Source organism: Eretmochelys imbricata, chromosome 7 (genome assembly GCF_965152235.1).
Source record: "Eretmochelys imbricata isolate rEreImb1 chromosome 7, rEreImb1.hap1, whole genome shotgun sequence".
NCBI lineage: Eukaryota > Metazoa > Chordata > Testudines > Cheloniidae > Eretmochelys > Eretmochelys imbricata.
In genome coordinates, this window is record NC_135578.1 from 17,946,402 (window position 1) to 17,973,874 (window position 27,473).

At 42.3% G+C, this 27,473-nt stretch overlaps 1 protein-coding gene across 3 annotated transcripts; it reads right to left on the minus strand.

The window, feature by feature from the left end:
• Positions 1-27,473, minus strand: LOC144267986 (protein SSUH2 homolog). Of its 3 annotated transcripts, XM_077822472.1 has the most exons (15): positions 26,122-27,473; positions 25,445-25,579; positions 21,439-21,497; positions 20,838-20,955; positions 18,001-18,105; positions 17,552-17,633; positions 16,381-16,510; positions 14,933-14,993; positions 12,360-12,484; positions 10,983-11,045; positions 7,656-7,741; positions 7,123-7,215; positions 5,637-5,742; positions 4,676-4,783; positions 1-3,652 (listed from the first exon to the last, which is right to left on the minus strand). In XM_077822472.1, the coding sequence occupies exons 3-15, from the start codon at positions 21,493-21,495 to the stop codon at positions 3,512-3,514; spliced, it is 1,275 nt and encodes a 424-aa protein (XP_077678598.1). In that variant the 5' UTR covers positions 21,496-21,497; positions 25,445-25,579; positions 26,122-27,473; the 3' UTR covers positions 1-3,511. The 3 variants fall into 3 exon arrangements, with proteins under 3 accessions (XP_077678598.1, XP_077678600.1, XP_077678599.1); XM_077822474.1 differs by lacking the exon at positions 20,838-20,955; XM_077822473.1 differs by lacking the exon at positions 26,122-27,473 and having other exon boundaries at positions 25,445-25,698.

Here is a 27,473-nt window from a genome sequence, read left to right on the forward strand (position 1 = left end):
TTGTCAACACTTGGATTTTATTGAGTCTTATCATATTTGACAGGTTTCAGAGTAGCAGCCGTGTTAGTCTGTATCCGTAAAAAGAAAAGGAGTATTTGTGGCACCTTAGAAACTAACAAATTTATTAGAGCATAAGCTTTCATGAGCTACAGCTCACTTCATCAGGCGCATACAGTGGAAAATATAGTGGGGAGATTTTGTTTTACGTAAAGCCCCAGCTCCTGGAGACACGCACTTAGGTACAATTCTCAGCCTTCTTCTTTCTTTCTTTATTTTTTTATGAAAATTTCCGCCCCTGATGGTTGCAAAGAAAAGTCTGGAAACATGACCCAGGTGCCCCCGAAAGGTTAAAAAACCTGAAGGCAAATAAAAAAGCTCAACATTATTTATTTATTTAAATTTCTTTATGGGGGGGGACTCATGAATTTTGAATGTTTGGGTTTGGCAGGAATGGTGATGGATATGGCACAAATGCTTAGATAAATATTTCACATCAGAAAGGAAAGAACCTCTGCCAGATATTTCCCACATGTGTTTTATTCCTTACAGAGTTTGGGTGTTCAGCCATTTAAAATGTAGTGTCTAGTCTTTCCAATGCTAAGCAAATCACATAATCAGTAATATTTTGCCATTGCTTACATTAGGGCTGTGAGGTAGAGGTGGTCTGAAATTTTTTCCCTACTTAAATTTTAGATGAAAATGAGAAAATGTCCATGTCCATCTACATTTTCCATGGAAATTATCGAGTTTTGGCTGAAAATGGGAGTTGGATTTGTACTTTGCTCTTTGTGTCCCCATTCCCCACTGCGTACCAGGTTCTGCAGCTGGACACCATCTCCCACAGTGCACTATTGCCAGGGAGTCCATGTTACACAGGTGTCCCCTTATTGGTAGGGGAGACTATGATGTATTATGGGAGATGTAGTCCTGCTGGGAATGCTAGCATGTAGAAAGAGGACATGAGATGCAAACTATCACTTGCTATGAAACACTATAGCTCCCATTTTTGGCCAAAACCTTTTGGGTTTTGACCAAAATATTTTAGCGAAAAACAAAAATTTCCGTGGAAAACAAACACTCTCTGCAAAATATTAGTTTGTCAAAAATCCAATTTTCTGTCAAAAACCAGTTTGATAGGAAAATATTGACCAGTTTACTGTTTCATGTTGCCCCCTTCCCAAGTCCAAAGGCATACCCCACCCCAGTGGTGTTACTAGGAGAAGATCCTGCCAAACCAGACTGGTTTGGGGTGTTGAAGTTTAATTCCAGCCCGTGTTCGAGGGTAGCTTAGAGAGGTACTATAAGCTGGAGTCATTTAGATACTGCTGGGCCTGTTTAGGCTCAAGACCTTAAAAGAAAGGTGCTACTGTCAGTGGAGGGAGATACGAGAGGCTTATGCTGACCAGGGAAAGGAGCTCTGCTGTATGATTCATACTCTCCGGTTTTGTTTTGAGTTTACTGCATGGAAGAAATGTGCAGCTTGAGCCTTTTGCCAAGTTGGTGTCAATTTGGGATAAATCTGAATCCCCTGCAACGATACCCAAAACAGAGAGAATAATTTGTGTCCAAACCTAACCTTGCAATGAGCTCTCCCTTACATCTTTCCATACTTGTCCTGCTACAAGGGCTATAATCATTTGGCTAAATGTTCGACCCTTGTTTTGACAGTGGTATAATTCCTTGTAAAGACCAGGTGGTGAGGTCATATCATTTATTGGCCCAGCTTCTGTCAGTGAGAGAGACAAGCTTTCAAGTTTACACAGAGCTCTTCTTCAGGTCTGGGACAAAAAGATATGACCTCACCCACCTTGTCCTATAATATCGTGGGATCAACACAGCTACAACAACACTGCATATTATAATTGCTTGTGTCAGTTAGCTTGCGCTAGTAACTGTACCCAGTTACACAACAACATAGACTACAATGGCTTTGGAGTGCTATCATAGTTACTAATCTGGTGGCCTTTAGTGTTGGCATTTATCCACTCAACACATTTCCTACTCCCCGCCCCTCTTTCTCTGTCTACCCTGACATAGTCTATGACAAAGATCTTGGGTCTGAAAAGGATGGTGTTTAACTACACACATGAGTTGGTTTCAAAGACAAATCACTTGTTGTGCTGCTCGAGGGCCTGAGTCTGATGTCACTTACCAAAAGGTGCAGTCAGTCCAGGGACTGGAGTTACTTTGCTATACACCTCGGTCAATGACAACAATGCAGGCAATGACAACAGTAACTATATGATTTGCACCTCAGCAGGAGATAGCCAGCAACCACATTGGCTGCTTGGAGGTAACATCTAATATAAAATATGAAGGCAAGGGAGAAAGGTCTGAATATAACCAATCTGTGAAGTGCTTGAAGAGAGTGTTGCTCTCTTTCCACCACTCATTTAGAACAGCCCCGGGGTGGAGGAGCAGTCATCATCCTCAAGTGAGAAAGCTCAGCTCCAGTGTTTATTTTCTTAATTAAACTGTCTGTTGCATGCTTGGTGCCGTTCAAGACATGGAGGAGTTCATGTTCCCTGCTGTGAGGAGCTCCCTCCTATGTATATAGGCCAGCTATGTAAACAGATGGCCAACAGGAATCTTCTGGGTCTCGCAGTGTAAGGGTCTGTCCTAAATATTAATTTTTTAACAGACCACCCTAGTAAGGAGCCTCCTGAGATCCTTCTGTAATTGACCCTGCTTGTGCTGACAGTGTGATTTGAGCGCAAGTCCTACGGAGCTGAAAGCATGAGATGCTATCAGTTGAGCTAGAGGAGTAACTCCTGCAGTTCAAAGCAGACTCGTGGCTATTGTGTAGCTCAGTCACAATGAGGGAGACAAAGACTCACATTCCCCTTGTGTAGGTTACACATGGACATGTGCTAACATCACTACCTATCCCTCTCTGAACCAATCTCATCCCACACTTTCTTGTGAAGATCCTTATCAGGGGATGGAACACACACCTGTTGCTCCTGACCCTGAGAGCTATTGCAGAGTAATAGTGTATTTGGAAAATTACAGATCACATTCCTTCATTTCAAACTCTGTAAGAAAGCTACCTGAAGCTGCTTACATTTCCATCATTTAGAATATGCATTCCACACACAGGCATTTAAAGGATACATTTAGCAAGCTAAATATCTCAATGCAAAGCTATGGAGACCAAAACCAAAAGCTTTGAATTCAAATCTCTGTCATACAATGTGTTAGCAATGTTTCAATCTTCATTATCATGATTCGTTCATCTCCATAGCTATAGAGCGAATGGCGAGGGGTGCACTAGAGAGGTGTTCTGCTGTTTCATTTAAGCACTGTATGACCTGCATGAATCGTTATTACACTGATAAAGAGACACCCACCACCCTCTGCGATGATGATGGGAGTGAAAGATCTTTAGATCTGCTCTCCAGTGAAAGTTGGAAAGGAAGAAGTTGCTCACTTTACGGAGAATAAATAATTCCAGATCTTCTGTGGTGCCCAATGGTGTGTTTCTTAGCAGAACTTAGGACCTATCTGCGAATCACATGACTGAACAGCAGCACTTTGCTGGGTAGTCCTCTGTATACACTTTATTCTCATTTCCAAAGACATAGAAGGAATAGACTTTTCCTCTCCATTCATATTCCACCTTGGTGAGTGGAATCAGCTCAATGGTTTGTTTCTGGAAAAGACAAAGGAAATATATGGTTATATCTGATAATAATCCAAAGGGCAGAGGTTGGGACTCAGATCCTGTTGGCCTGGCTTATGTTGAGGTGCACCTTACTCACAAATAGCCCCTTTCACTTCCCGGGTAAAATACTACTCAGCATGAGCAAGTGGATCACAACCTGGCTTTTATTTGGTTTAAAGAGCCTGATCCTAAGCCCATAGAAGATCTCAGGAACCAGCACTGGTGTAGCCTATCTAAGCCTAGTGTTTCACTCATCTCAGAATTGCTATGGTGATGATGAATTCTTGGAATGGTTTCAGTTCCTTTCCCAAGTGTCCTTTGATGGCAACATTTTTACATCTTTCTTGCACACCAGGATATCTAGAGATAGTGGACTTCATTGTACAGGTTTATATGACTTAAATTATTCCCTCCCCAAGTGGCTGTGAAACAAGCTGTTCAAACTTACTGTCCCCCCGTCTGACTCTCCTTTTATAAAAAAATCTTGGGGACTGACTACATCGTTTACACTGATTTTACATGATGGATCTTCATTGATTTTGATCGATTTACTCCCAGTGAAAGTCAGATCAGAATCATGCAACAGAGATCTGGTAAACGTGACAAGATACAACCTCCCTGGCAGATGGTAAGTTAGTAGCAACTTGGGCTCACATAGGTGCTGCAGAGAGATGCGGTAAAACAGCTGCTGTGCCTCCAGGAACAAGAAGGGAAAGAATGGCTGGCTGAAGGCTGGTCTCTGAATGTGGGCTGTAGATCTAAGTTAAGATTCCTCAAACTGGGGGAATATTTTGCATGTTGATGTTTTGGGGGAGTTTTCTGTAATTGCAGTGCACAGTTCTCCTTGAGTAAGGGAATTGACTGGCTGACCTTGTGTGATTTTTCTGTGTTGTTTCACCAGTTTACAATTGTATATTACATATGCTGGAGATTAGCAGGCTAATATTCTCCCCAGCTGCCTCCCATTTATTGGGGCAATGAGCTCACATCTGTTTGGTGCATGTTACCTACCTGTCTCAATATACGACTACGGGAGGCAAACTGCATTTGGTGTTGCGCAATGCATGATTCTGAACCCCTATCGATGGTCGGCTCAGGGAAATTCACTAGAGGATACACCTGTGAAAATAAAGACAGAGTTATGAAGGACATATTTATACACCCTCCAAAATGCAGTTTTATCATGTTAAGGATCATTAGTAAAGAACTGTAGTCCCTTGGGTATATTTTAATTTTAGCCCACTGCACGGTCCGCATGTACAGTGCCGACGCCCTCTTAAGCATGAATTTGACTGGCAGCTGGCAAAATGTCAGTGCTTCAAGGGATAAATCAGTTTTAATCTAATTTTAAATACAGATCCGACTGTCCTGCAGCTCCTCACATCCCCAGCACAGAGCAGACCTGCAGCTCTAAATCAGCACAGGAGGATGATTGCAGGATAGTGAGATTCTCAGATGGCACAAAGCCACCATACTGGCTTCTGCACACCTCCCTGAAGCTGTGGGAGCACCAATAACCACTCTGGAGAACTCCTTTCCCTGTCTTGTGCTGTGACAAAAAATGGGACCGAGATGCAAAGTCCCTCTATGGATGCAAACTTTCCCCAAATTCCTAGTAGTTCAGATCCAGGGTTCTGGTTCAGGCCTGTCTCTTTTATTGCTCATCCACAAGTATTGATAGCTGTCACCAGTGTTTAACTGGACTGTAACATGTTGCCCATGATGATATAACAATGGCTGCTACTGTGTTGTACTGTCATTGGAAAATTGCTGTGACATTTTTTTACAAATATGCAAACACTCCTATAAAAATTATACATTTATCATAAAATGTATGGCTATTAATTTTACTTCTTTGTCCCTTTAAAATTACTTGGTACTTAGAGAGCTAGTTCATAAACATGGCAGTGTGCTCTGCAGTTTCAGTGGATTCCAGATGAAAGAATTTTAACACAATAGCATCATTATTTACCACTTGATTTTCATCACTAAATATTTCCTTCCCAGTGACTTCCTGCAGGTGATAAATAGGAAACCCAAAATTCTTGTCAACAACATATTCAGCAACGCTGTTCTTCCTGTTGGGAAAATGGGGGGAGCATGTTGATTTCTATTTCTCTTCCTTAAAAGTTAGGATTGCTATGATTAGCTTTATACAACAAAACCCCATAGTGTTCAACATGTTTTACAAGCCCTGGGACAAAATCACGCCTTGGGAAGTACACAGGACTATGGCGGAAAAGCCACAGCTGGGAGGGGAACCATTAGGGGTAACTTTTGTACTCTGCTCTTATCTCCCCCAAAATCTGTCAAGTTCAAGCCTTTGTAGCTAGAAGGAATTCTGGGGTTGGGCTTTGGTTATGTGGTTCACATGTGTTAGTGCATATGTCTCAGACCTTACCACCCCCTGCAGGTTACTGCTTTCCTTGGCCTGAATAAACTATGTGAGAATAGATTTCCAGGGCCACAGCCAGTCCCAGGTCTACCTTAATTCTGCCCTTGCATTGATTAATGTGTGCCACTGTGCAAGCTACAAACAATGAGGGCTTCCGTTTGGCCTAAGATATATAGAGATGGCTTCTTCCATGACTGAAATTCAACCACTTTTGGAGTATGAGAGGCACCCTTCAAGTAAGGCACAGCAACATTAAACAGATCAGAATTTAAAGGAAAGATGATGGGTCTGACTCTCATTTACACGAAAGTTCCTTTACACCTTAGTGGCAGTGTCAAGTGAGTGTACATGTAATTCTAGAGCAAGGTAAAGGGATCATAGTGTAAATAAGAATCAGCCCCTTTACAAGAAAATGTTAATGAGGTGAAAAGTAGTTTGCTCAGAATTCTGTCTGAGCATTGAGCTAAGGTGCTCTAGCCTACCATACGAGGGAGTTTTAATGGGCACTAATGCTCGGGACCGTGGTTTTCTATTTGATCCAAAAGTTCCAGTAATCTAGTTGAACACTCCAGGTCTCTGAATATTTGTGTGCCAGATGCATTCAGCATGGACGGTGATAATGTCATTTCTCATTCTGCTTAACTAAAATTATATAATCAAGTGATTTCTGAAATTTACAAAATTATACTTCCTAGAGGTGAAAGCTGGATTTCAATGCCACTCTTTCTTTCAAATCTACATGTAAAATATCAATTTCTAAGGATTTCGTTAACACTTCTGTTAAATGTCACTAGGAGCACTGATCTCATGTTTGAATGTTTAAAATGTTGGGCCACGTAACTGGCAGGTGTAAATCAGCATGGTTCCATTGAAGTCAGTACTCCTAACCATGGCACAGCATTTAACAGGAATGACCTCAGCAGATCTACCCTCATTTACACCAGTTGAGGATCTGGCTTGAGTGTTATGTCTCAGTAACATCAGCATGCTTGAGAATGGCCAACAACTGTATATACTCTCCTGTCTAACAACAAATCCCTGTGTTCATTTGATTTCAACTTACCAAGTGATTGTAAGTTCAGAATGATATAGCAAGAGGCCTTTTCCAGAGCAACGGATGCATTTCTGCCAACCACCTCCATGACAGTTTGAGCAACTATGGAAGAAATATAACATTTATGCACTCACTTTACACACACAAGCCTGCTTTATGTGAAGCGAAGTCCTGATTCCTTATCCTTTATAGCACTCTCATTTTCACCCAGAATTTGGATAGGTTCAGTCGGCTGTCTAATTTCAATGGGTTCATTAATCAGACAACACCAGTCTGCATGGGTGTGTTCTAATATGGCACCAAGGAGTGGGAAAAACAGTTGTCTGACTTGACTTTTTAAATGGTAAGGCAGGGATCGGCAACCTTTGGCACGCGGCCTGCCAGGGTAAATCCCCTGGTGGGCTGAGCCGGTTTGTTTACCGGCCCCTCCAGGCCAATGGGGGCTGTGGGAAGCAGCTGAGGGATGTGTAGAAGTGATGTCTGGTAAACAAAAACTGTGAAAGAAATACAAATTGCCATCTCATATTTTAGCTTTTTCTTACCGTCTCTTTCCTGAACCTGAGCAAAATAAACAACTCTGATTGGATGTGTCTTGCCAGCCAGTCCCATTACAAGCTGTACATCTTCTCTACATTTAAAAAGGTGAAAAGAAAAGAAAATAATATTTTTTTCTCTGACAGATTTTGATCTTCTCACTTTTCATTTTGTCAAGTCCACATAATCAACAACAAAAGTACACAAAAGTATCTAGAGTTCAGAACGGGGTAACCTAAGTGAACTTATTTCATCCCATGCCTAGAAGGTGCATTAGAAATGCAGAAATCATGCGGCAAAGGCACCTCCTATGAAATTCATCCCTGTGTAAAGAACGCACACAAGGTCCAGGCACCGTGCTATTCCCACTTAAATCCTAGGTTTGAGGGTTTAAATGGAATTAAAGTAATGCATAGGCCTCATGCTGGATTTCTATACAGAGATGAATTTGTCCCCTAATGCAGAGTCTTCCAAGTAAGGATTCCATATCCAGCGGAGTATTTAATTGCAGACAACTTAATACTGCTGCTTATGTAGGTGACATCATTCCATGAATATTACTGTTAAAATGAGGTAGGCACATCCTTGGATCTACTCTATAGTCTGTACTAGCTGATATTTTAGCAAGAAACTTTTCATAACGCGTTTTCTGTGTCTGAAGATGGCAGTAGAGTCTGTTCAGTTTCAAATTTTGCAATGCTCACCTGAACATTATTGAGTAGCACCTGCAGATTCCAGAATTAGGACTACAAATTAAAGGCAAGAGATTCCAGCAATACCTGTTCTTCCTTCCTTGTTATTGATAAAGGTCCATGCTCATGCAGTTATCTAGTCTAGCTGATACTCATAAAAGTAGCCCTTACCACCTGCAGGACCTGTTTTTCTCCTATAATTTGCGTCCTCTGGAGATTCATGTCCTTTATTTACAGGCACCGCATGCGCAGAAGCACTGCCATATTACTCACATTGACTGACCTATGAGAGTGAGCAGTTACGGAGTCACCATTCCTAAGCAGTCCTTTCGCCTCTTTGATGAAACTGCCAGGCAGCTGGCGCTAGATCAGATGTGAACAGCCATCGTATCACAATGAATTCTGGTTACAAATGAACCGGGCCAGAACAAACTGATGAAAAGCTCAGCATCCTATTATTTGTTCCCTGAGTCATCCAACCAGCTCCTCCGATAAAAACCCTGCATGTTTCTGACAGTGACAATGGTTTAGCTATTGGAGAAGGACAATTCCCTGCCAGCAACGACTGTGACAGCTATATACCACAGAACGGAAGTTCTATTCAATTTTTTTTTTACAAACTTCTCATGCTAAATTTGTATAGGAGAGCCTGGGAAAACTTTTGAGGGGACTTGTGCTAAAGGATTAATATTGACATCTGTAGTGGCTACAGATGGGCAGCCCTTCTTTTTGTGCTTGGTTAAATACTGAGATGATATTTACAAAGGAAGAACCTCAGTTGAGGATCTCTTTATTAACTGCTACCAAAATCTCAGCATCATTAATGAGCTGGATGATGGGATGGATTGCACCCTCAGCAAGTCTGCGGATGACACTAAGCTGCAGGGAGAGGTAGATACACTGGAGGGTAGAGATAGGGTGCAGAGTGACCTAGAAAAATTGGAGGATTGAGCCAAAAGAAATATGATGAAGTTCAACAAGGACAAGTACAGAGTCCTGCACTTAGGATGGAAGAATCCCATGCACCGCTACAGGCTGGGGACTGACTGGCTTAGCAGCAGTTCTGCAGAACAGGACCTGAGAATTACAGTGGACGAGAAGCTGGATATGAGTCAACAGTGTGCCCTTGTTGCCAAGAAGGCTAACAGCATATTGGGCTACATTAGTAGTTTCATTACCAGCAGATCGAGGGAAGTGATTATTGCCCTTTATTCGGCACTGCTCAGGGCACGTCTGGAGTATTGCGTCCAGTTTTGGGGCCCCCACTACAGAAAGGAGGTGGACAAACTGGAGAGAGTCCAGTGAAGGGCAACAAAAATTATTAGGGGCCTGGGGAACATGATTTATGAGGAGAGGCTCAGGGAACTGAGCTTATTTAGTCTGCAGAAAAGAAGAGTGTGGGGGGATTTGATAGCAGCCTTCAACTACCTGAAGGGGGGTTCCAAAGAAGATGGACCTAGGCTGTTCTCAGTGGTGGCAGGTGACAGAACAAGAAGCAATGGTTTCAAGTTGCAGTGGGAGAGGTCTAGGTTGGATATTAGGAAAAACTATTTCACTAGGAGGGTGGTGAAGTACTGGAGTGGGTTGCCTGGAGAGGTGGTGGAATTTCCACCCTTATAGTTTTTAAGGCCTGGCTTGACAAAGCCCTGGCTGGGATGATTTAGTTGGAGTTGGTCCTGTTTTGAGCAGGGGATTGGACTAGATGATCTCCTGAGGTCTCTTCCAATCCTAATCTTCTATGATTCTATGATTCTATCATAGTAGTGTACAGGCATAAGGGTGCCTTCTAATGTCATCTTATTCTTTACTCTAGTCACTCACCAACTGTGATATTGGCATTTCTGTTTCCCCCTTTCATTATATCTGGGCAGACAATACACAGTGAAACTAGTATAAGAAGCCACTCTTAGCAGTTAATCTTCTGTCTTGAAACCTTCCCAAATGTTCTGGGTACAAATCTGCTCCAACTTGATTAGGATGTCATTTCTGTTAAACCTCCCAAGTTTTGTCATTCCCTTCAGCGTTCACTTAAAACAGGTTAGATTAAATCACTCCTTTATTAATGGAAAGCCCTAGGTTCAAAGAAAGGTCAGACTTGTTTGTCAATATAAATTGCAATCAAGTTCTTCTCAAATAACAAAGGGCCATGGTCAACTCCCACTGATAGAAAGATTCCCAGTGACATCAATGATCTTTGGATCAGGCCCGTAACCTTCAATTCTTTAGCTGTCACACAACCATTTACATCTCCTTCCTTACTTTGTCATTTCTCTTTGAGAGCTTTGTCAAAGACTGGGAACAGCTGCCTCCTTTTTGAAAGCTGAAGACATATGTTCCCTCAGTATTTATTAAAGACCTAACTTTATCTGTTCCATCTATTTGGAAGAAAGAATGTGAATTGAATGACCAACAGACACATAGGTGGGACCAGTTCCTACTAGTGACTATTGTTCTCAGATGACTTGATGTAATTTGCTTGTCAAGAGCTCAGAAAGAGAAAAGTTTGGGCCAAGTGGTTTTTATATAGTTTTCCAAGTATTTTCGAAGGGAAGTGTGAGTGTTTTCTTCCTTCCCTGTAGAATTGTAGTGCACAGGAAATGGTGACACATGAAAGAGAACTTGCCATAGTTGCATTATAACTACCTTTCCAGATCCACTACACGAATGGCACTGATTCTTACCACGTCCTTGGCAATTAGGACAATCCTGAAAGCAAAGCAAATAAGGTATAAGTAACAGAGCAGTGGGTTGAAAGAGAAATACAGCAGCTTGAGGCTTCTGGCATTAGAGCCCATGGGCAATTACTTTTTAACCCCAAAGAGCCATCATTCTCACCTAAACCTCATCCTCTCTCTCTATTACACCTGTAGGTAAGGAGAGCCTTGCTTGAAATCCATTGGCAAAGAAACCTAAAATTACTAGTGCAGACAGGGATTCCATTGTGAAATTAAATGATCATATCACAGGGAGCAGAAAGTATAAAAAGACTGGTTTCATTGTCATCCCTACATTGCAATACATGCTCAGAAGTCTTCTGTCCCCTTCCTAGTGGAAACATCAGGAAGCAGGATATATATTTTCTTACCTAGGTTACTGAGTTCACACACAAAACCAGTTGGGTTGGCTTTTCTGTCTGGTTTTGTTTGTTTTACTCCAGAAATAGTCTCGCTTTGTTTTGTTGGGTGGATACAAATCCTTTTTCATGGCAGCCTGCCCACTTGAAATGCACACTTCAGACTATCTGGAGCAGTAAAATCAACTCCTTGCCAAAAACAAGGGCCAATCCTTTATCTGAAGCTAATACAAATAATATCTCATTATTTAAAGCAGCAAAAACAATACTACCTGCCAGAAACCTGAGTTATCTTTTCTTATCCTAAATCAGGAGAGGAAGAAGCAAAAAATATAATTATACCCCAGAAGAGCTACTGCAATTAGTAAAAATAATTGTGTCAAAATAGGTATATGTGCTAGATATTTAACCAAAACCATAGAACTGAAATATGATGGCACAGTGATTTTAAAATCAGGATGTAATCAAGCCTTCTGAATTTGAGATAACATGTTGCCTTGGGACAAGGATCCTGCTCCATTGAAGCCAATGGGAGTTTTGCCATTGATTTCAATGAGAGTAGTATCAGTCCCTTGAAGAAAAGCAGACTTTGAGTTACATGCTGCTGGATTTAGGATTAGAAATATTTTCTATTAGGGTAGGTACTAAGGCACTGAAGTGGGATTTAAAAAACCTGGTCTCAGTCCTGGCTCTGCCACAGACTTCCTGTGGTATCATAGGCAAATTGCTTAACCTCTTTTTGTGCCTTGGTTGCCCATCTGTACAATGGGATAAAAATATTTTCCTTCTCCCACCCTTTGTCTGTCTTGTCTAGTTAGATTGTCAGGACAGTCGCTTAACATGTGTATGTACAGTACCTAGCACAATAGGGACCTGATTTCAAATGGGGCACTCCTGTCACCCAATTAATGATCCTTTAACAGCTGGAATGTTTGGGGGGGGGTTACCTGTACTGAATATGTGTGCGGCACTGGAATGTGCATTTCACAATCCGTAAACAGAGGAGGTGCATCCACTTCTATTTCCCACGGGGCAGGTGCTGGTGCAACATCAGAAGAGTCCACAAATCCACCTGGAGCAAAAGACTAAAGATCAGTCAGAAAAGACAGTGGTGCATTAGGAAGAACGGGAGGTTAGCATGGAACGGACAAACACAGGCACCTCCTTTCACATGTGCATTTCAGTGCTAGTCGAAGGTGACAGGTTGATGGCAGTGGAGGAAACTGACGGAAGCAGGTTATCCACAAGCATATACATTTTAGACAGTGGCAGTTCAGATCTTATCCATTACAGCCCCAGCCCATTTCCACAGGGATCCTTCCTAGGGGTGAGAGGTGCCAATTAATACTGACTGGTTCCTCTGATGCCAGCCTCTGTTTACTGGGCTGAGACTCGCTAACACATTCAAGAAAGACTACTGAATCCATCAGCTGGGAAGGACATTAGGGCTCTGCTAATCTGTGCTATGTTCAAGTCCAAAACACACCAGCGTCACTGCACCCCAGAGGGAACCACTCGGGTCTTTGGTGCTCAGAAGGAACATGGAAGCTGTGCCCTCTTTAAACACGTTGCCACTCTTCCCTTCTCCTCCAGTAGCTTGTTCTCCAAGGCTGGAGAGGTGCCTGGCTTCATCCCATTTGGAATCATTTTCCTGCAATTGTCGCTTGCCCTTTTTTCAGGGGGATGGAGGGAAGCTCCTTGGACTTTCCCCTCCTGACCCAGCCCTTTACAGAGGCCAACCTGTTTTAATTAGATGAGAAAATGTCCCCAGAAAGCTTATATTTGTAACCATATAAGGTTGTATAACCTTAGTGTATTCAATTCTCTTCTCTTTCCCTTTGTACACTGCACCCATACCCCTGGTCTCTAAACAGTCCTTTCCCCTCTCCCCCCTTTTCTCTCCAAAGGCAGGAAGATGTTACAATCCATTTTACTCTGAGGTCAAAGTAAACTGGCCTCACTGTGCTTGAGCTAATGGGGAAGTTAATTGTGTATCAGGAACTATGACTCCAGTGAGCAACTTCTGTTATGTTAACAAACCTGCATCTGTCAGTGGAAATTGAAGCAAAGGAACATGCTGTTTCCTGAGCTGGACTTTTTTTTTTTAAATTATAAAAGACAATTACAGTACACGGTGGGAAAGGTTCTAAACGAATCTATTACCCCAGATTAAATTTAGCTTGTGTGAATAACCCCAGGGCCTGATTCACAGCCCACTGAAGTCAATGTAAATACTCCCATTCATTTACTGGGCTTTGGATCAGGCCCAGAGAAAACCAACTTAGAAGAACAAAAAATATTAGAGGCCACATAATGGACTGCCAGGAAGTTAGCTTTGACTTAGCTAGCCCCTATGATAACATTCACCTTCCACTTCCAATGTTCCTCACTTTTTCCTCACCTCTTCACCTTCCACTCTCCTCCATCTCTCTTGTAGATTCATAGATACTAAGGTCAGAAGGAACCATTATGATCATCTAGTCCAACCTCCTGCACAACGCAGACCACAGAATCTCACCCACCCATTCCTGCGAAAAACCTCTCACCTATGTCTGAGCTATTGAAGTCCTCAAATCGTGGTTTAAAGACTTCAAGGAGCAGAGAATCCTCCAGCAAGTGATCCATGCCCCATGCTACAGAGGAAGGCGAAAAAACTCCAGGGCCTCTTCCAATCTGCCCTGGAGGAAAATTCCTTCCCGACCCCAAATATGGCGATCAGCTAAACCCTGAGCATATGGGCAAGATTCACCAGCCAGATACCCAGGAAAGAATTTTCTGTAGTAACTCAGATCCCACCCCATCTAATATCTCTTTTTCCACTCTCGTCTTCTCCTACCTCTGTTTCTTCCCCACTTCCTCTCCCTCTTTCTCCTCTCTATACTTTTCCTTTCCTCTCTTCCCACTCTTCACCTGGCACGTTTATCTGATCTTCCTTCATCTACCTCTTCGCTTCTCTCTCCCTCTCTGTTACAAAACATTACATGAACAGAAATATTTTCCAATGGTTTTTAATTCAGGGAGAGCAGGATGGAGGCGGAAATTGGACTAAAATGCCAGAATGGGATGCCAAACACATCATCACTGAGTTACTGCAGGAGCACTAGTCTAAGCAGATTCGCCTTGTTTCACTGTCCAAAAGCCAAAGAGAAAACAAATGTCACAAAAGGTGATTGGCAAAGAAAGTTTGAACAATAAATTACAATTTTTAAACCTTTTGGTCTCCACCAATTTGGGCTGGATTTAAACTCACCACCTAAACAGGTGAAAGGCTTAGTACTCAATCCGGTTCTCCGTGCCTCTGAAATCAGGCCCTAGGAGACCTCATGTTGGATTCCAAAATTGAGGCATTCAGAATCAGTAGCCATTTCTGAAAATATCACCCCTTATGATTCTGCTAGTCTGTGTAGTTAAGGCGCATGTGGTCATTCGTTATGTCCGTACATCCACTGAGATAGTCATCCCCTGCCACAGTGCATTCTACAGTGGTCACTCTGCTAGGTAAGAGCGCTGATTTGCTTACCATTATAAGGCTCGCTGACCGGGAATGTTTCTCTGGTTTCAGTGAAGGTTTGCAGATGATACTGATAAGACCAAACAAAAGTCAACTTTAATGTAAAGCTGCTGCTTATTCTCTGCTAGGAGATGAAGCAATTCTGGGCTTAATCCTGCTCCCATTAAAACCAATGGCACAACCTCTATTGACTTCAAGGAGAGTAGAATTGGTTCCTGCGTTGGAGTAATAAGAGCTGTTCTGATTTCAAGAGCAAGAGCCAGACAGAGCAATAAAATAGTTAAATTACTAAATGATTGCACAGGGGAATAATAGCCAGGGCCGGCTCTAGGTTTTTTGCCGCCCCAAGCTCAGGTGGGGCTAGGGCTCGCAGGCGGCGCTGGAAGTGGAGGGAGTGAAGTCACCTTCTCCCAGTGCCTGCAGGGGCTTTCCCCCCTCCCCTGCCTGGCTGCGCAGAGAAGCCCCAATATATGGGGTGGCACAAGGCAGCGCAGCAGCCAGTGCGCACGTGAAGTGGGGCAGCCCCTGCTTCCTGGCAGGACTCGCCCTCTCCTCCCCAGGTAGCAGCTGGGCCCTGGCAGCTCAGCATCCCAGGGCTGGAGCTTCTGCTTCCCGCTGCGGCCGGAGGCATGGCGCCCTCGCCCCATCTAAGTGGCGCAGCTCTGAGAGCGCACCTGCCCCGAAAAGAAAAGGAAGGCCGGAATGCCGCCGCTGGAAATGTGCCACCCCAAGCACGTGCTTGCTTTGCTGGTGCCTAGAGCCGTTCCTGATAATAGCCTGGAGAATGCTGTGTCTGGCTGAGGCATAAGCAGTCTTGATATCACAGAGACATGCTAGCATAAGGGTAGGTGGGAGTGATCAGTGCTACATTGCTAAAAGTCATTGGTGAAACTTGGTGAAGACGCATCTTGGGAGGGTCACTGCACTAGCATAAATCACTTCAGTATTTGTTTTCTTTGCTGCTGCCTAACCACAATACTGAGGGGAACACTCACGTCTTCCAGTGCACAGTGGAGAAATCTATGAGATCGAGAACTTTTCTGACCAACTTTACATTTAGGGAAAAATTCTCTTCTCTGGGATGTACTTTAGATTCTCACACACACACACACACACACACACACAGAGTCTCCCTAGAAAGCACCACATTTTGGAGCAAAGAAAAATTTAATGTGCCTATCTTAGCTGAAAATGGCCAATGCAATTTTAGTGTGTATGTATGTGGAGAGGGGGGATTATGAAATGAGACCACTTTCAAATTGGTAACATGACAAAAGCTGAATTTTTGAGATTTCAGATTTCGTTGTGAATATCTTGCCGACCTTCCCGTAACAGCTGTGACGGGTGTCTGTCTGAAACCGTAGATCATTGCAGTTGGTATAGGAATAAGCCTATCAACTAAGCCTGCCATGCAATGCTAAATTTGGTCAGCTCTTTTCAATACTATATGTACTTACTCTGAATGTGTTGAGCGGAGTCAGGTTCTGGACCACCATACGTTTTGCAGGGGCAATCCGATAGCAGCACTTATTGGCTGTGTACTGTACCAAGGCTTCTCTGGCTACATGCTCAGAAATAGAGAGAATGCTGGAAAAGGAAAGAAAAAAAATGTTTTGGTAAAAACTGGACAACCCACTTTACTTCCTGAGGGATACAGTGAGGAAAAAATGTAAAACCATCAGCCACCATTTTCTTAAGTGGCTAGCAATATGGCATGTTTCACTTTTAGGTGCCTCGCTAAAGACACATTTGAAAAGGGTCTGATTTCTGAGGGTGCTGAGCCCCTCTGAAAAATCAAGTTGCTTTAAAATATCTTGTTGAGCACCCAAAATTTGGGGTGCTCTAACTCACAAGTTACTTATGAGAATTGTGGCCATCACCCTAGTTTACAGTTGTTTGTAAAGTCTGGACTAATTTGACAGTAGGCTGACATTTCTGATGGCAAATAAAGGTCAGGAAAGGTCCAGATCAAATCCCTGAATCCAAAAACTCCTGAACATTGGGGTTGTAAAAAATTCAGTTCGGATCAGACTCAGAGCCAAATTCCCAAATGTTCAGAATCAGTGTTTGAATTCAATAGAGCATTGAGATTAGTTCAAGCTGTTACTCTGATGCAAGGCTTGGACCCAAGATTCTGGTTCAGTGTCACCTCTTTTCTCTATGCTCTTTCTCTGGGCTAGGTGGACCTTTGGTTTGACCCAGTATGGCTGTTCTTATGTTCTAATTTTCTTTTCCAAGGTAAGGTGAAAATACATTGTTCTGTTTTAGAAGATGTTTCTCTTCATAATGCTGCTGTTTTAAAGCAATGTGCACAAGGCTGTAGGAAAAGACCAGCAAAGAACAATTCTGTTAGCTGCTAGTCGAAGGTACTTAATGGACTAAGCTCCCATAGACTTCAATGGGATTAGAATCAGGTCCAAACTTAGATAACAGCAATCAGCATCCAAGCAATATGATAGATGGTATCCAGCATCAACTTATCTAGGTAAGTACATCAATAAAACATGGAAATTCAGGCTATGAATTTTACACTGTAATTCCTCCATCTTCCATAGACAATAATGTAAATATGAGTTCAAAAAGGGTTTGCGCTCGTACACTGGAAACAGCATCTAAAAGGCGTCTTACCTCCACTCTGTCTGAAATGGAATGGAATCATTGTGCTCTCCTTCAGGCAGCTGATCAGCTCGGGGAGGTAAACCTTTGTTTCCTACAGTGAAATAGCAGCAAGAAGAGTTGCTCGCATCTAGTAACTTGCGGTTGCCACAGTTCAGTTTTCCACTAGTTTAGAAAGATGCAGATGATGAGTTCAGAACTCTGCTTCTTATAATATAGCTTGCTGGCTTTACACTGTTACCTCATCCTCCTGTGTCTTTTATTAGTCTCATTCACCTGTAGTATTGTATCATAACCTAGATTTTTGGCTCTCTTTTTACTGTCTCTCTCTACAGGGCCTAGCACAATAAAGACCTGTTCCTTGATTTCTTTAACACTATCTGCAACAGGTGGTTATTTTAAAGCGACAGACATTACCCTGGACAAACAACCCTAATGTACATGTGGAAGATTGTACCAACCGCAGTCTCCTGAATCTTCCCCTTCATCTTCAGTAGCCGTGTCCATCAGCTCCAAGCGGGGCGTAGAGGGTCCTTCATGGGGCGAGGAATAAGGAGCAGGGGCATCTGCAACATACGAGTTTAAGAGAAGTGAATTCTGGTAGGGATCTAAAAGTACATACAAGTGCAAGTGCTTTGCAAGGAAACAGTCATTAACAATACAATAAAAACATAAAGAGAAGACAACATATGAAGTCATTAATGCCAGTTTGAAATAATGATGGGAAACCTTCAGCAGAAGGTTCCAAGAAATGTGCTGTATTGATTAGACCTGGATGGGAAGTGATGTCTTCACAACAATAGTGTGATGTTTTCAGATCAGTATACTGCACGTTCCCAATCAGTTTGTCCTACCACTATGGTACTCATGGGTCATCAAGAATCATGTGTTTCTGCAAAATGATTAGTCCATATTTGAATTAGTTACCACTCCAGAATTGAATCTTTGGCTTGACTAGTCCTCCTTTGGTGCATTAACCATAGATCCCATGAACTGGGATACCCATGTGAACTGCCTAAAAAATGCCACAGAAGTAGATGGCCGTGGTATTGTGATGATGCAGAAAATGTGGGTTAAGGGGCAGTCTCAAAATTCCTGACTTTTAAGTTAATGGAGATCAGCCATATTGCAAAAATAAAAGGGTTGGTCATTGAATTATAAGATCTCCCCTTTCTGGACCATATAAAAACATATTATTCAAGCATTCCCTTCTAGTAGTCTTTGAAGTGTTAGACGGTGGCCACAGGTAAGAATGTGCTTTCTGGTGGTAAAGACTCGAGGATGGGAATCTAAAAGCAGTGAATGGGATCAAGCAAAATGAGGCAAAAGGCAGTGCTGGAGCTGTCTATCTAACTAATCTATCTCTCTAGTAGCCAAGGGAGGAAGGCAATAATCTTTCATAGGAATCCACTCTGGCAGATCTGCCCAGCCAAAAGTGTTTAACAACCCAGAGAGTTTATAAAGTCATTAGCTAAATTAACCTATTTCAGTAGCAAACAAACCTGCTCACTGAATTCATAATACATTGACTCAAAGAGCAAAGTCAAAGAGAATAAAAAACAATCACTGTTAATTTGTTTCAGAAACATCTCTGCCATGTTTCTGAGTTCAAGATGCAGATGTCAAGTTTGTTCTTTGGATTCAGGAAGGTGTGGCAATGAGCAACACCAAATGCCACAGGACTCTTCCTCCTCTAATGGGAACTTTTGTGTTACTGCAGGTCAGAAACGTGGCAATATTGTTCTCATAAATATGCAGGCAGTGTGCTATATATTCAATACTCATACATTTAAAGGAAGCATTCAGTTTGTACAGTATCTGCAGCACATGCCTGGCATATTATTGGTTTTGTTACCCTTTACTATTGGCCAGCTTTAACCCACCTTCAGATATTCCTTCATGTGCACTTATTGTTACTATTAGCCACAATGCTAGGGAAGGAAAGGCCATTTTGTCTTTAAGGAACATGACTGTGAACATCCAGATTTTATTCTTTGCAGCAGGTTTTTTTTTCCATGTGCCCTTGGGAAAACCCCTTAACTCCTCCGTGCCTCAGTCTCCTCATTTGTAAAAATGGACAGAATTGTATTTACCTGCCCTCATCCACATTAGTGTAAGATCATCGCAAAATCACCACACCATTTAGCACAGTTTAATAGCCTCTCCTCAAGATAGCTTCCGGACTGGACTAGTAGGAATGCTGCAAGCTAAGGACCTAAGGTGCATCGGCAGGGCTGTGTGGGAGAAGGTCCCAAAGCATCTGCCTTGTAACATGCTGAGAAGATAAAGAGTGGTTACTGGGTAGCACTCAAAATGAACTGGAAAGTGTGGACCCCAGTCCAGTTCATTAATGTCAGTTATGTCCCGGTGCAGTTTCAGTGTTGTTTGGAAACCTTGTTGCTCTCTTCTGGTTTGCCTACCGGGCCTCCAACAAGAAGTGATAGCATCACAGCTGTAATCTTGGGCAGGCCTGAATCGCCTGTTGAGACAATTGCCGGTGGTGCTCTGGGAGCCCCCGGCCCCTACTTCAATCTGGGAGCATCTGCAAGAACTGACACGAATGCAAATCCTCTGTGATTCAACACTGTGCACGCTGCCCCAGTGCAGACAGTGCCTAGTACAATGAGCAGGGTGCCTATCCCTGACCAGGAGCCCTGGGCCCTCTCCTAATACAAATAATACTTTGATTCTTTTCTGACTAAGCCCTTGAATAACTGCTTTCCAATGGAGCTTGACAATAACCGCAAATTCAACTGGTAGGGTGAGAAACCAGCCCGAAATGTTCTGGGTCTTTTAGTCTTCATTTTTAAGTATAATAACATTGCTGTTTCACTCCAAAAAAAAAAAAAAACAGGCCTGCCTCCGTCTGGTGCTATTAGTCGCTCACTTTCAGAAGCATTAAATTTACTCACAAACTGTAAGTTAACTAAGAGTCCTGTTTGCACTGATTATAGCCCCATGAAACCTTCCTGATGTCAGTGGAGTTGTGCAGTGTGTAATTCAGTGCAGAATTTGGCCCAAAATAAGTAACTGAAATAAGAGAATGGAACGCATGAATTTTTGCTTTTCTCACTTACCTAGTGTACTGTATATGTGACGGCTGGCTCTTTCTTGCACCCTCTGCTGTATGGTGAAGACTCCTAGCCTATTGTGACTCCAAACGAGTTGAGCCGACCGTGCTAGATAATATAACGAGGTCTGTTGTTTCTGTTGTTAGTATAACTGGATCTGTTGTTGCTGTTGTAAAACTGATTTTCACGTCGTCAAAGAATGGGTAAATATTTGAATATGACTCTACCTTCTTTGAAAGTGCAGCTCATGCATGGTAAAGGACAGGGGGCTTTTTCGAGGGGAACAAGCATAACCATGTGGCGTTTCACAATGTGAGCTGCAATCGTGATGATCAGCATGCCTGACTGCAAAAGAAAAGCACTGACCATCGTGTGCTTTATGCGTCTCTCAGAAGAGAGCCTCAAACCTTCCTTCAGGTACACAGCATTTATCATTCAGGGGAGAATCAAAGCCCTAAGAATTTGCAACATATTAGTATCTTCATATACTATGAACTGTTATGCGCTTGGGTTATTCTTTTCTGACATACCAGTATGGTGTCATTAAGAATGCTTCCAAAGATACACACAAAAATCGAAGCATGGGCTATTTGAATTGTTAGTTATTGCATAAGTTATTTGAAGCCCAGTGTTGTTGGTATTGAAGTCAATAAGGTGGGACAATGGTCTTTTCTTTTGTTTCCCTCATTTTTTAGACAAGACAACAAACAAAACTAAGGATTGTGGGTGTTTAGCTCCTGGCCAATCCTGCTTGAAAACGGCCTGCTCAGTAGTTTAGATCTTATCTCAGGTAAACAGCTGCTAATTTACAAATACCATTGTCCATACCTTGTGCAACAGAGGGAGAAAGGAGACATTCACTTCCATAATCCAGATGGCTTTCATTTCTGTTTGGAAGAATGCAAACAAACAATATAATGAAACGAGCCCTTTGCTAGGAGAAGGGGATGCACAGCAAGGTCATGATTCATTATGACGTAGGATTAGTGGTATTTATTATCCGCTCACCCCTAGAGGAGGCCCCAGCAGAATGAAGGTTGAGACACATTGGCAGTGCAATTTAGGAGAAACTCATTCTGCCATTGCCTATGCTCTGCTGTGCTTGTTGGGTGTGCTACTTTGAGTTGTGAGAATGTGGCAAAGAAAAAAAAAAAAAAGCCCTGTGAATAGTCCATTGCATTTTTAAACCAATGTGAAAGTGTTTGCACCCCTTTTGCAAACACCTTCGTGAATTAGATTTGTGGTTGGCTGGAATGTTCATGGAAACAGAGTTGGGTTTTTTCTTAATGTAAAAGTAAACAGAAACCAGCTTCACCTCCTTAAAATGTTTCTTAACTTTGATTACCATTGCAAGTGCTATTTACATTTTTTTCTCCTGCTAGCAATCTCACCACAAAACTGTCACTAATCATTCATCAGAAGCCAGTTCTGTTTTCAAGCCCTTAATCACTGGATTTTCCATACTAACTTAACTGGTTACACAATACACTGTACAGTGAGTGGATGGATGGAACACAGCACGCTCTAGCTTAGGCTTCTCCTATCCCTGGCATGCCCTCAATGCTGTGGGGCAATGGGATAGAATGGCACAGAACTGTCTATACACCGACCGTGCAAGCCAAAGATTCCCCCATTCCGGGGTCATCACCAGTTGCCTGATAAAGCAGTTTTACAGTCTCCTTGCCTTGGCAAAGTGGTACAGAGACTGTATTGTGGCCAAAGGTCTAGCCTAGTATGAATTAAAAATACAGTTGTCAATCAGGTGGTCCCCTGTGCAGGTCTTTAACCTGTTTTTTATCCCCTTTATAATTGTTCTGCTTTGTCCAGATACAAAGAGAGAGATTCCCAGCCTGTTTGGGGGCCTTAAACCCCATCACTCCTGTATCCTTTGCCAGAACTTGTGCAGGTCTATGGGGGCTGAGAATATGCTTCCTAAATTAAAATGCTTCTCTCTAATATTTTGGTTGGTGTCCTGGTTCTCATCTGGGCTGAATCATTCTATAGCAGCTGCAAGCAACTATTTAAGTCTCTGCTTTGCATGGTTTAATTGGGGAAGTTTTCTAAAACAGAGACTGAGGGATAGGAGTGTTGTATGTGAAGGCCACGTTAAAACAAACTCACAGCATTTGATGGATGAAAAATGAGCGATGGGGACCTGGATCGCAAAGGTGGTTTTTAATGAGATATGGGGCCTTTCACCAGTAATTCAAATGCAGTCTAGGCCACAAGTGACAAACATCAGGTGACTGCTGATGATCTGTAGTTGGTAAAGATGATTTTGGTGTCTCGGTTCAGTTCTAAGAAGTCAGGTGTCCACATCACATAAAAAAATCATCACAATCAATGTGCCTGGCAGAGAAGACAAGGACTGAGTGGCAATGAAGAATGAACAACTCTCATACACCTAGAGGTGGTCCCTCCAGGCCAGGGCTTAGGGGCACAGTGAGGATGTTTGCAGTGCCAGTGATCAAATTGTATCTGGTTGGAAAATAAATAAATGACTTTAGTGTCATCAGCCTGGAACTTTTTGAAAGAACTACAAATGTGGCTGAGACACAATGTCCAGAGGTGGATCATGAATTTCCCAGCATTTAAGTTATCCAAAGTTTTGGTCTGTCTCTACGGCAGCCAAAAACCTTCAAACTGTATTGAGCTACAGTTCAAAAGGCACAATATACAGAGAAGGGCAGGGTACACTAAGGCAACCTTTACAATACATTAAGCTATTTAGACATCTTGTTTTAATGCATGGTGCCCCTTTCTTCCTTTTGTAGACCACTCTACCACTGATAAGCTGATATTTTTTAATCTTGATTCCCAGAGTGTAGAAACCTTTATCACCAGCCACCTAAGATTTTCCCTTTACTATTTGTATTTAACAATGCAGGTATAATATGATGTATTAAACATATACTTGAGTCTGTGTTGTAAATTTTAAAGAAACTTTGCTAGATGCTTGAAGCAGAACTTACAGACACTTTGTAAACCAAAGTCTATAATGTTGTCATAAGTAGCTCACCCTAGATAATTATTCTTTATTTCATTTCTTAAGCATTTCTCTAACAATCTCCATAAAAAACCTCAACAAGAACACCCAAGGAAATAACATACCATAAAAATAGCATTAAAAAACTACTGATTTGAAAAAGGTCAACGTGTCTGAGTTTTTTTTATAGACATTGGATAATTTGCTGATTTGAAAAAGGTCAACTGTCTGAGGTTTTTTATAGACATTGGATAATTTGCTCTTGGTACCTGTTTAGAATCATGCCAGATGTCTGATTCTAAAAAGGAAATCCAAATAAGGTTAAAAATAAAAAGGGGAAGAGTCCAAAATGGGCTGTAAGGGTAATACCATTGCTATAACTAACAGTCCTGGCAGGACAAATTTTTATCTCATTTACACCCGTGTGATCTCTGAGTCACTGCCCAGGAGTCAACGGAGTTAGAGATAACCGTGTGTTGTTAAACGAATGATGTGTTTATCTGAATCTCTGAAAATGTCCTGCAGGAATTTTCCTAGCATTTCTGGTACTTCCTGCTCTCAGCTGGACTAGAAACATTGCAAAAATAGCCTCTCATCACATCCCAGGCAGAAGCATGTAATACAGAGGGGTGCGGAGCTTAAAATAAGGGGGGGAAAGAAGTCAACAGAAACCTTATTCCAGTTAGCTGGAAGAGATCTCAGAGAGACAATTTAACCTGTTCTGAAAACAGACCGACATCCCCGCCCCACTCCCAGCATACATCATTGTCAAGGGAAACACTTGCAATGTTAGCCCAGATTATCAACTGGTGTAAATCAGCATAGGTTTCAGTGGAGATACTTATTTGCACCAAGTGAGGATCTGGCCCATTGTGCTTCAAAGGATAAATGTACGCCTCCTGTTATTATTAGTATTGGCAGTTGCACATCTAAGTTAATCTCCCAAGCACAGCACTCTTCAAGAGATGGAAGGTGCATAGGGATAGCCCTACTTTAAGAAGTGTTAAAATGTACTACATTGTCCAATTCCAAGCTGCATTTTGAAAAAGTAATTGAGAGTCTTCAAATCATGCTTAAGCATCCTTCTGGAGGAAAAATACTGTGTTATTCTATAATAAATACTCTAAACACCGTAGTAACATTATTACATGCAGTTTTTAGGTGTGTAACTGTACTGCAATCTTTACCTGTGAATTACATTGTTTTGGTGAGTTTCATATAGGACTACATTTTCAAACCAGGGCAGATTGCTACAACGATAAAATGTGGGATTTTAAAGATATATCCACTGCAACCACATCTGAAAATATGGCCATTCACCTTCGTTGAATATACTGTATTGCCCCTAGTCTTGGGAAAGCGTCTATCGTGCCTCACTCAGGAAGGATTGTATTTATCCTGGGCAGCAAAAACTAGGAGTTTTTGATGGAAACAAACTATAACTGACTCAAATACATATCATGGGATGAAGACATCTTTACACAACATACAAAAGGCAACACTGAGAATACTAACTGGCATTCACTGGAACTTTCCAGAGTCGGATGAAAAACTCCCTCTGACTTAGCAACAGCATAAACTGAAAGGAAACTGTTTCATTTTATAAACATTACAGTTAACATTTAAAAACCAACTGAGACGTTTCTACAAATTCTCCCCACATTTTTATTTTTGTTTGGATTAAAAAAAAACCCCGCAGTTTCATAGCTCTCTTAATCTGCAGCCTCCCTCTCTCTGCATTACTGTATTAAAACCGCATGCAGTGGCTGTACAATTCCATGATTATTCCAACGGCAGAATGTTTGTGCCTCTCCTTCACAAAAATACATTCTTATTTCTTAAGCTCACCCGATCTGCAGCTCTTGCTCCATTGTTGTTGAAAGACACTGACTGCTGTTTGCTCAAGAAATGACACTTCCTGTGCTGGTGTTTAGCTCTCAAAAGGCCTCACAGTTGAAGGAAGTTGCAGTGTCTGTACTAAATCTGAAAGTACAGGATCACATACATTCCTGTAGGGTTTCAACATGCCATCCCCCTACTTTTAATCAGACAGGGCCAGCTATTTAAAAAGTTGCTCTCTAAGGGCTTGATCCTGTGCCCAATGTAAAGACTCCCACTGACTTCAACAGGGCAGGAAAAGGGCCTAGATCTCTTGGTCACTGACTGCTTCAGCCCACTGGGCTTGTCTAGATTAGAATAAAAATGTGTATTTCTAAAACTGTAGTCCAGACAAGCCCTATCTTCCTTTTTCCTATCTGGGCCCCTGAATTTGTTACCTTGGAAACGCCTAGCTCTGGCCTGTATGGGGTATATTGGAGGGTCTGGACATTAACCCTGCTTTAGCGCAGCTGCTCTGCAACAGAAAAGAACCGCTACAGATTTATGTGGAGACAGCTTCTCTACTAACCCCATCCGCAGGAAAAGGCTTACTCCACATCCCTTAGCGACCATCTGGATGCTGTTACAGTATGGTGTCCCTGGGGCCAGGCCCTCTACGTATGAAGTGTTTCATATTGCATACTTACTGTGATACTTCCCTGGGGTACCCTAGGTTGCAAGGCCCTTAACCTCTGACGACACAAGCGCTACATGCCAAGCCTCTGCAGACCTTGCTCTCTCTGTACAGGTTAGTGATAGGAGCTCTCTAACCCCTGAGTCCTCCAAGCGTCCCTTTGGAGTGTCCAGTCCCTGTTCCACTGAACACTCTCAGAACTCGCTGAGGTGCTGCTCCCAACACTTGTAAGATTCAGCTCGGAATCACCACTCCACATAACACGCAGCGGCCAGATATGTTCATAGTGAAAACAAGAATAAAGTTTATTATCAAAGGACAGAGATTCAAATAATAGGAAGTAAGAATATTGGAAACAAATGGTTACATATCCAACAAAATCAAAATACACTTTCTAGACCCTAAACTTAAATCACCAAACAAGCTTGTCTCTCTCACCAACAGAAGTTGGTCCAATAAAAGATATTAACTCACCCACCTTGCCTCATAGAATTATAGAATATCAGGGTTGGAAGGGAACTCAGGAGGTCCTCTCTAATATCCTGGGACCAACACAGATACAACTACACTGATAAGATAGTTCCCTGTCTCATACAAGAGAGCTTAAAAAGTCCTTTTCCCCAGCATTTTCAGCCCAGTTGGCTGAGATCCCCCTTTCATAAAATCAAACCTACTGGCAGCTTGTCCTCACAGACTGAAGGATGCCTGAGGGTTCATCTTACCTACATAGACCAGACCAGACCTTTGATGATCATCTGAAAATAGGGTTCCAGTCTCCCTCTGTTGTTCACCTCTTCCTGTTAATTTCCTTCTAAAGCTTCCACAAGCTCTTCATTAGCATTTGTCTCAGTGTGCTAATAGACTTCTGTTGTGAGATTCACTGTGGTCCACCTCACACCTTCTGTCTGGAGAAGTTTGTTGCAAGGCATGCTAACTTTATGTAACCTGCCTTTAACTGCAAGGCCTAGAGAACGTAATTTTAAGCATATACACATAACTCCTCACACGTTTTCCATACGTACATCTCATAATGACTATGAGGACCAGTGTGACACAGGCTTTCAGCATGGACGTTATCTGATCAGGGGATCCCTGTACCCATATGTACCCCTAAGCCATCTGCCAGTTGGCATGCTTGGGTCACACATATATTTAAGTCATTACATGCATTTTATTAACACTTTGGCATAACAGTTCAGACTCTAAAATGGTAAACTCCCTGCGGTGGGATTATTTGCTTGGCAAAATTGTTAGTAAGCAGCCTATTGCATACCCCACCTGATGGAAAGATTTCAAGACTGAGTCCCAGATTCTGATCTCATTTATACAGGAAAAAGAAAAGGAGTACTTGTGGCACCTTAGAGA

Excerpts from the sequence above, each read along its gene's own strand:
- LOC144267986 (XM_077822472.1), bottom strand. The coding sequence starts at position 21,495 with ATGAAAGCCATCTGGATTATGGAAGTGAATGTCTCCTTTCTCCCTCTG. Across the intron at positions 20,956-21,438 it reads TTCTCCCTCTGTTGCACAAG|TCAGGCATGCTGATCATCAC; the intron begins GTATGGACAATG and ends TTTCTTTTGCAG. Across the intron at positions 12,485-14,932 it reads GGTCAGCGAGCCTTATAATG|GTGGATTTGTGGACTCTTCT; the intron begins GTAAGCAAATCA and ends CTTTTGCTCCAG.